At 34.4% G+C, this 10,000-nt stretch overlaps 1 protein-coding gene across 7 annotated transcripts in view; it reads right to left on the reverse strand.

Annotated features, from left to right (window-relative positions):
* The window catches only part of lrrc20 (leucine rich repeat containing 20), a 33,188-nt gene that overhangs the window by 21,802 nt on the left and 1,386 nt on the right, over positions 1–10,000 (reverse strand). For 3 of the 7 annotated variants that reach the window (XM_081392565.1, XM_081392564.1, XM_081392563.1), the window contains exons 2-6: positions 9,664–9,707; positions 9,482–9,572; positions 6,533–6,682; positions 5,077–5,244; positions 1,670–1,900 (exon numbers count right to left, since the gene is read on the reverse strand). In XM_081392565.1, the coding sequence (XP_081248691.1) occupies positions 1,785–1,900; positions 5,077–5,244; positions 6,533–6,682; positions 9,482–9,551 (504 nt within the window). In that variant the 5' untranslated portion in view covers positions 9,552–9,572; positions 9,664–9,707 and the 3' untranslated portion in view covers positions 1,670–1,784. Of the gene's footprint in view, positions 1–1,621; positions 1,901–5,076; positions 5,245–6,532; positions 6,683–9,481; positions 9,573–9,663; positions 9,708–10,000 lie in introns of those variants that run through there. The other 4 variants (XM_081392561.1, XM_081392567.1, XM_081392566.1 and 1 more) reach the window with 3 other exon arrangements.

Below are 10,000 nucleotides of genomic sequence, written 5' to 3' on the forward strand. Positions count from 1 at the left end.
GCATTTTCAGGCATCACGTTTCAGCAGTTTCAGCCTATTTTTGCAATGTTTCACGGTGTGTCTGTGAAACGTTGACACCATCGTAGTGCATGAACGTTATGACTACAACACAAAGTAGCCTACCTCACGCGGGAAACACTGAACGTAACGCGGAAATGCGCGTAACTAGCCTAAATCCAGCTAGCTAAGTTAGTATGCATAGGCCACAAAGTGTTGGTGAAATAAAACATTAACGAACCAGAGGGAATAATGGATTTTTTTTTCAAGAAAACTTGATAAATTCAAGCACTTTCAAGGATTTGTATCAATGTATGTTCGTTTTCAAAAACTTTCCATGGCCTTGAATATATATATATATTTTTTCAGTTTCACAAACTTTCAAGGACTCATGTGAACCCTGATAAATGCATGAGTGAAACACTTAATGAAGCTGAGGTGTGTGTGTAAATCTGGAGGTTTTCTCTCGGTCTCACCGGTGGTATAGTGTGAGCTCATTTCTCCAGCGGTGTAATTACAGAGAACAAGCTCTTGAGCTTCAGTGCTTCAGGTGTTTCTCCAGGATTATTTTAACTTGAGAAAGGATTGAAATATTCTGCTACTGCCTCTATTATTTCCTCGGTTTCTCCTTATGGACTCTTTTACATGGAAAGCTCTTATTTAAAGCACTATTACATTAAGAATCAGAAACTTTATAATCTTCACTCTCAATGCTGAGGTGAAGTGTGTGTATTTATATTCAGAGCAGAACCACAGGTGCTTCATCGACGTACAAGATCCAGAGCTCGTGAGGCGGAAAAACAGCGTGTTGCAGTTTGAACTGTGATATGATAAACATCTCATATTGCTGCTTATGCTTGGATATCAAGGTGACAATATTTTTAGGTCCTTTTCAACTGCAGTCACTATGAGAGGTAAAATAATAAGAATACACAGCCATATATAACAAAATTATAAACGCAACACTTTTGTTTTTGCCCCCATTTTTCATGAGCTGAACTCAAAAGATCTAAGACCTATTTCTATGTACACAAAAGGCCTATTTCTCTCAAATATTGTTCACAAATCTGTCTAAATCTGTGTTAGTGAGCACTTCTCCTTTGCCGAGATAATCCATCCACCTCATAGGTGTGGCATATCAAGATGCTGATTAGACAGCATGATTATTGCACAGGTGTGCCTTAGGCTAGCCACAATATAAGGCCACTCTAAAATGTGCAGTTTTATCACACAGCACAATGCCATTTATTTTTCTATGTTCATATTTCTGTTCAGTAGGCTATGCTGTTTTATTAACTGCCCCTGTAACCTGATGCACCTACTGTGTTCTTGAATGTTGCTCAAAAGCATATAAATCAATGTAGTTAATATTAATGTACCTTTCATAAATAACAAAGACACATGGATACATATTGTGAACGTTGCCACAGAAACAAACCATCTCTGAGTCCGAAGGGGCAAGTCATAATTATGGTAATTTCGACACAACGTGAACACAGCCTTAAATATTTATAGAAAACTTAATGGTGTTCTTGAGTTCTAGAACTTTTTTGAATTTCTATTTTGAGTTGTGTTTAGAAGTATAATTTACCATCACAGACGGAATGAAAATGAAGCAGCATGTGTCCATCTGTCCAACACGACTGTACTCAAATAAGAGCAAAAGTTGTTTGCACAGTTTAATAAATATTTATTGAAAAATTCTGAGGCACAGCATGAGGTCCAGTGCATGAGAACAGAACGGCAGCGTCAGAAAGAGACGCTTCTCTTCTTTCTTTACCGTGTGATTATGTGAGGATCGTGAACTGATGCGGGAAAGACGAGGAGTCTGCCGTCAACGGGTTACATCTCGCATCCAGAGTCTTCAGTGAAGGCATCAGAGACAGCTTCTCAACCGGTAAATCTGTGTGTGTGTGTGTGAGAGAGAGAGAGAGAGAGAGAGAGAGACAGACAGACAGACAGAGAGACATAGAGAGAGACACAGAGAGAGAGAGAGACAGAGACAGAGAGAGAGAGACTTTGACTTTAAGATCACTTTATTTACAAAAACATTAAAGATCTAACATTTTTAGTAAAAAAAACCCTTTAAAACACAGCTAGAAGGAGAGCAATGGATTTTAATGGAGCAATCGGAGTCTCAAGACGTGAAACAGCATCTTAGAAACACAAACTCATTTCTAAAAAAATTCAACCTGTTGGGAAACACTCATTATTGTGTCACTAGTGAAGCAGAAATGTCCCGCTTTAGCTTTAAAAGATGAAACCCTCATGTTACTGAAGCTCTCGTGGAGCCTGAAGTGTTTATCAGCGAACCGTTGATGCGCTTCTTCTGCATTACTTTTCACTGTCGCCTATTGATGTCATGATGTTGCATTGAGATCGGCTGCACTCATGTGAGATTATGACGTTCTGAGATGCTCTCATCTTCTGTAGCCAAAGGATTATCACAAAGAAAATACATCGCCATGAAACCATAATTTAGCGTCTGGGTTTTATTTGTATTGAATCCTTTTTAGAAGTATTATGAAAGCCTTTGTGAATTGTTATGGAAATGGAGACATTCTGTTCCTGCTGTAAAACTGTAATGATGCTGAAAGTGCAGCTTTGATCACAGGAATAAATTACACTTTACTATATATTCACAAAGAAAACTCTATATGTGTGTATTATAATATTTCAATTTTCTACTGTTTTTTTGATGAAATAAATGCAGCTTTAGTGCAGCAGAAAAAATATGACCAATCCCATATTTTTTTATTTCTAATACACTGGTTAAAATATGAAATCCTATTAGTTTGCTTCTAATTATCACAACATGGGTTCATTGTTGTGCAATTTTTCTGAGATTTTCCCTACAGCTGCTTCAAAATCCCTGATCTCAGACAGAAAGCTGTGGAAATCAGAAGTTGTTGTTTAATGCATCGATGTCTGTATCTGTCAATTATTCATATAAGCATATCTTTTTTTTAATATATCCAGAGGCATTGTCTGGGTTTGAATTTTGTTGACAATAATGAAATGAATTTCTCGTTCAGCATGTGCTCATGCACTTAATATCTCATGAGTATCTGTGATAAGACTGTGACATTTTCCATCTGATTGAAAGCATCGAGTGTCTCAGCGGTTCGGTCCGAAACTCTCGAAGCGCTTCACGTCTACAGATTAATTTCTCCAGATGTCTGAGAGAAACGCATTAACTTTCTGTCTGTTTGACGAGTTTAGTTGCTTTGAAAGCCTTAAAGTTTGCATAATGCATTATAAATCATAATATCTATAATATCGCATAATATCATTTCACAAATAATTGCAACCAAAGTTAAAATGCACTGTAATATTTTCCGGAAACGCCATGCGTTTTAATACATTATACTTTCTAAAGGTGTGTTCAATGAATAGATGAGTATTATAACTGGTTCATGTATATCATAATGCATTATAAGATCAACACGTTTATAATGCATTATATATAAAGGCATTACGTTTTTTTGCAATGTTACATTATTGTCATGAAGATTTTCATTAGTTTCTTCAAGAAGAATAATCTTTGAGAATTACAAAAAAAAATGCACTAAACATTTCCTTGAATTACACTAATGACAATTTGAGGGTAAATGTGTTTAATGATCATGAGAATAATGTTAAAATGCAAAAGACCTAAAATAGGTTAGATTTCCATTACTTAGAAAATGTCCTGCACTCATTATCATTAATGTTGTCTGAGTGTTTGAGGATTATTCTGCCATATTTTTCAGATCTGGTTTCTCTTTCACTCGTGTGTTTTGTATAATGTGTGTGTGTAAACCAGAACAGCTTTATAAACGTGTCCTTTCTCTGGCGTCGCAGCGATCTGTCCATTAGTGTTCTCTTCAGTGTGTTCAGGGACAGTGTGAATGACACAGGCCTAATGAGAGTTGATTACCATGATGCCTCTTGTAATTAGTGTTTCTCAGTGCTAGCACACTTCATGCCCGTTTTCTCCGTTTGGAACATAATTAAAGAGATGATTCACCTAAAGATCATTATTTTTTCATCCTCATGTCATTTCAAAGATATATGATTATGTATGGAAAATAGAAGTCGATATTCTACCGAGTCAAGCCCAGGAAAATGTCTCCTAACAGTAGTCTAGTAGTTTTATGATAATTTATGAGTTTATTTAGTCCTTTCTGGAACATGACCGCACTCATTCCTGTTCACTTTCACTGCATGGAAAACAGCAGATCAGCGTTGCTATTGATAACTAAAATCATTTTCGGTAATTGAAATAAAGCTGGTATAAAATCAATTTTATATTATGTATTTTTTTTTTAATTTAAATCAATTTATGTATTTTTTCATTCATTTTAATACATTTTTAATGTACTGTTATATGTATTACTTTATATGAGTCTTATTGTTTATTTATTCATTTATTCAGTTTGATTCTGAATGAATGTTCAAAAAACATTAATTCATAAATGTTTTATGTACTGATATATATATATATTATTATATCTATTTTGGGCACTTAATTTCAGGGTGAACTATTAATTCAAAAAGCATCTAGTTAATATCAAAGACTCACTTTATAAACACAAAGACGGCGCACTCATATTACTAATGAATGGGAGAAAGTGCAATATGGCGGAATAATCATAATCATCATGAATCAGCACGCACCAATACTACATTTTTCTAAATGTCATAATCATTTGTTAATAAACAAGTATTGATGACTTCAATGAGCTCATTGTTTCTGCCTTAAATTATTCCATTGTTTAAATTAATAATTTTCACTAACTGTGATTTTGTATATGTACATTTCTGAAATGCATAACTTAACATGATCTCTAAATTGTAATGTGGACTCATGCATTTTCTGTAAAGCTGCTTTGAAACAATGTGTATTGTGAAAAGCGCTGTACAAATACGTGTGATTGAATTGAATAAGCCCCGCCTTCTAAATAAAACAGCCAATCGCTGACTGGGAGAGTTGGGACTGCGCGAGTGCATTGGCTGATCCAGCCTGAAAAAGACGCTGTTTAACCCTGTTTGAGCATTAGAAACAGCATCTGTGACTGCGACTGATGTGATGGACACCTGTGATGCGGTTCCCCTCCACGCTGATGTGCTCGAGGCTTCTAACGTCCAGCAGCCGCTCAGGGAACACCGTCAGCTGGTTCTTGGAGAGGTTGATGTTGACCAAGAGCTCCATGTCTCCGACCGCCTCCGGCAGCTTCGTGAGGACGTTTCCCTGCAGATCCAGCTCTACAACAACAAAACACACACATGCATACAGTATACGCTCGTCATGTGATCTATATCTGTCAGAGCTGGGCTGGTGTACTCCGGTCCACAACTCCCATGAAGCATTGCAAATGATGCAACTACTGCAAGTCACTCTGAAACAGCTCGATGTGAAGAACATCTCTTCTGCTGCACTAAAGCTGCATTTATCTGATCAAAAACACTAGAAATATTATATATGTGAATATACAGTAAAGTGTAATTTATTCCTGTGATCAAAGCTGGATGTTCAGCATCATTACTCCAGTCTTCAGTGTCACATGATCCTTCAGAAATCACTCTAATATGAGGATTTGATTAAACATTTATGATAATTATCAGTTGAAAACAGTTGTTTTTACAGTTGATACATTTTGTTTTTCAGGATTCTTTGATGAATAGAAAGTTCAAAAGAACAGCGTTTATTTGAAACAGAATCTTTTGTAGCATTATAAATGTCTTTACTGTCACTTTTGATCAATTTAATGCGTCCTTGTTGAATAAAAGTAGGCTATTCATTCTCATTTTTCAATCTTACTGAGCCAAAAGCAGTGTAAGTTGTGCCGTTGTTTAATGAATCACTTTGCAATGCTTCAGAATGTAGAGTTTGAATCTGTTTAATAATATAATTATTTGATTGATTTCAGTCTCGTAATGTGAAGCTGTTTTTCTGTTGATGTCAGAATGATTCATAAAAGTTGATTCATCAGTTTATACGAAAGACTTCACTGGATTAACCACATTATCCTTTAATATATATGACCCTGGACCGCAAAATCAGTCACATGGGTCAATTTTTTTAAAATTAAGATGTATATATCATCTGAAACTGAATAAATAAGCTTTCCACTGATGTGTGGTTTGTTAGGATAGGACAATATTTGGTCGAGATACAACTATTGTAAATCTGGAATCTGAGGATGCAAAAAAATCTAAACATTGAGAAAATCTCCTTTAAAGTTCTACATTTATGTTGGCGATTGTGCAGCATTCACTCACAGAAATACATGTTTTATATATTTACGGTAGGAAATGTACAAAATATCTTCATGGAACATGATCTTTACTTAATATCCTCATGATTTTTGGCATAAAAGAAAAATCAATTATGTATTGTTGGCTATTGCCACAGATATCCCCGTGCGACTCGAGACTGGTGACGTGATCCAGGGTCACATATAATCAAATGATTAATCTCCAGCAGTGTGTCAGGAAACATGTGGTCTGGAGAGACGCCTGAAGCTGTGGACAGAAGAACTGAAAGCCGTACCTCTCAACTGTGTGAACGTGAGGAAGAACTTGTTGCTCAGGGCTTTGATGCTGTTGTTGGCCAGAGAGATTGAGTGTATGTTGTGTGTGACGCTGCGCATCATCTTGAAGACGCCGTCAGGGAAACTCACAAGACCACAGTCGGACAGATCTAGAGAAGGAAACAGACGCTGATTCAGACTGACTCCGGCATTACCGCTGAAATCAGCTAACTGTGCAATCACTCACAAAATCACGGCAAATACTATCAGAAATGAATGCAGTAATTTGGAGGCACTTGACGTGTGTGTGTGTTTAATCAGAGGTTCACAATGCTGCTGATTGCGACGTGACTTTATTTACTCTTGACATTAGATGATTGATATGATGACACTTGATCAATTGGAAAATGTTCAGAAGAGTGAAGTGATTCATAGGAGCTTCTCGGCTCAATGGCTCCATCTACTGCCGAAACACACACACAACCGGCATACAATGACAACAGTGTCCAGGAGGAACCGTTAGTATATTAGTTTGCAATTATCAGTATGTAAAAGCATTTAAACATTTTAGTATGACTTTCTTTGGATTTCAATCTTTTAGATGCCAGGGACCCTTAAATTATGATCTTTCTCATGGAGGGACTCGCGTCCTGAAATTTACAATAAGTCAATGTATACCCAAATTATCCTATGAAAAAAATTAAATAAATATGTGTAAAATATTATTTGGAAAATATTAAGTTACATTATTATTGCTTTCTGTTGTTTTTCTCTACCCACTATATCAATTTACTGTTATAGCTTAACAGTAAATATAAACTTTTTGAATTAATTTGTTCATTTTAATCAATCTTTTATGTACTGTTATATGTATTTTATTTATTTAAATAAATTCAATCATTCATTCAATTTAATACATTTTTAATGTACTGTTATATCTATTATTTTATTTATTTAAATAAATAAATGTATTAATTCATTTTAATCAGTTTTTATTGCACTGTTATATCTATTATTTTATCTATTTAAATCCATTTCTTATTTATTTTTTCAGCAATTTTAATATTTCTTTAATTTATTGTTATTTTTATTTTTTTTATTTAAATCGATTTATTTTTTCATTCATTCAATTAATCCATTTTTAATGTACTGTCATATGTATTACTTTGTTTAAAATGAATGATCATGTAAAAAAAGTAATACATTGTGTACATATACATTTACACAACATTAAAATGTATTAATTGAATGAATGAAAAATAAATCGATTTAAATAATCAATAATCCATATCAGTAAATTAAAACTGATCAAAATGAATGAATAAATAATGGATTTAAATAAAACAAATAGCAGTACATTAAAATTGTTTAAAATGTATGAACATGTAAATAAATGTATTACTATATGTATTATTTTATTTAAATCCATTATTTATTCATTCATTCATTTTAATGTACGGTTATGTAATCAAATTTATTTATTTATTCATTTCAATCAATTTTAATGTAATATGTATTGTTTTATTTAAATCAAATATTTATGTATTCATTCATGTTAATAATTTTTGTATAATTTATTTCCACATACCCCTATAGCAGTGCCTTGAGGTCGACGGACCCCAGCTCTAGCGAACATCAGGAGTTATGCATGTGTTTAGAGGAGGTGACAAGGGAATACACATGAAAACAAAATTCCTTTGAGATATGAGGTATTATTTAGTACACTCTAAAAATGCTGGGTTGTTTTAACCCAACTTTGGGTCAAATATGGACAAACCCAAACACTGGGTTAAAAAATGTAATTTAAAATTTTAACCCAACTTTGGGTCAAATATGGACAAACCCAAACGCTGGGTTAAAAAATGTAATTTAAAATTTCAACCCAACTTTGGGTCAAATATGGACAAACCCAAACGCTGGGTTAAAAAATGTAATTTAAAATTTCAACCCAACTTTGGGTCAAATATGGACAAACCCAAACGCTGGGTTAAAAAATGTAATTTAAAATTTTAACCCAACTTTGGGTCAAATATGGACAAACCCAAACGCTGGGTTAAAAAATGTAATTTAAAATTTCAACCCAACTTTGGGTCAAATATGGACAAACCCAAACGCTGGGTTAAAAAATGTAATTTAAAATTTCAACCCAACTTTGGGTCAAATATGGACAAACCCAAACGCTGGGTTAAAAAATGTAATTTAAAATTTCAACCCAACTTTGGGTCAAATATGGACAAACCCAAACGCTGGGTTAAAAAATGTAATTTAAAATTTCAACCCAACTTTGGGTCAAATATGGACAAACCCAAACGCTGGGTTAAAAAATGTAATTTAAAATTTCAACCCAACTTTGGGTCAAATATGGACAAACCCAAACGCTGGGTTAAAAAATGTAATTTAAAATTTCAACCCAACTTTGGGTCAAATATGGACAAACCCAAACGCTGGGTTAAAAAATGTAATTTAAAATTTCAACCCAACTTTGGGTCAAATATGGACAAACCCAAACGCTGGGTTAAAAAATGTAATTTAAAATTTTAACCCAACTTTGGGTCAAATATGGACAAACCCAAACACTGGGTTAAAAAAATGTAATTTAAAATTTTAACCCAACTTTGGGTCAAATATGGACAAACCCAAACGCTGGGTTAAAAAATGTAATTTAAAATTTCAACCCAACTTTGGGTCAAATATGGACAAACCCAAACGCTGGGTTAAAAAATGTAATTTAAAATTTTAACCCAACTTTGGGTCAAATATGGACAAACCCAAACACTGGGTTAAAAAATGTTATTTAAAATTTTAACCCAACTTTGGGTCAAATATGGACAAACCCAAACACTGGGTTAAAAATTTTAATTTAAAATTTTAACCCAACGGCTGGGTTTGTCTATATTTGACCCAAAGTTGGGTTGAAACAACCCAGCATTTTTTAGAGACTATAATTTTATAGTCAGACGGTGTCTCACCCAGCAAGTCTCTGCCCTCCTCCATGGTGGCGTTGATCCTCCTGGCGACCTTTGCCACGGCCTCCGCCATCCGGTTGGGTTCAGGTGTGATCTGAGGAGTGATTGGTGGATCAGTGGACTGTGATCTGAGCAGTGATTGGTGGATCAGGTGTGATCTGAGCAGTGATTGGTGGGTTACTCACGGATGCACAGGAAGTCACAGGTATGAGCCACGGACAGCCACTTCCTGCCAAAGCGCACAAACATGCAGTGACATCAGAAATATGAACATAATATATGTGTGTATATATGCAGAATTTATAAAGCCCCAAACAACTCACGCTGTCAAATCGTTTGATCGCATCTAACTTACAAGTTTTTGTTTATATAATATATGTGTGGATATGTTTTATTATGTATACTATAACTATATATAACTATATATAACTATATATATATATATATATATATATGTATGTATATATATATAAAACTGTGATTGTGTATCACACACACACACACACAAATATATATATATAC

This window comes from Scardinius erythrophthalmus (genome assembly GCF_964197995.2).
Source record: "Scardinius erythrophthalmus genome assembly, chromosome: 18".
In the NCBI taxonomy this organism is placed as follows: domain Eukaryota; kingdom Metazoa; phylum Chordata; class Actinopteri; order Cypriniformes; family Leuciscidae; genus Scardinius; species Scardinius erythrophthalmus.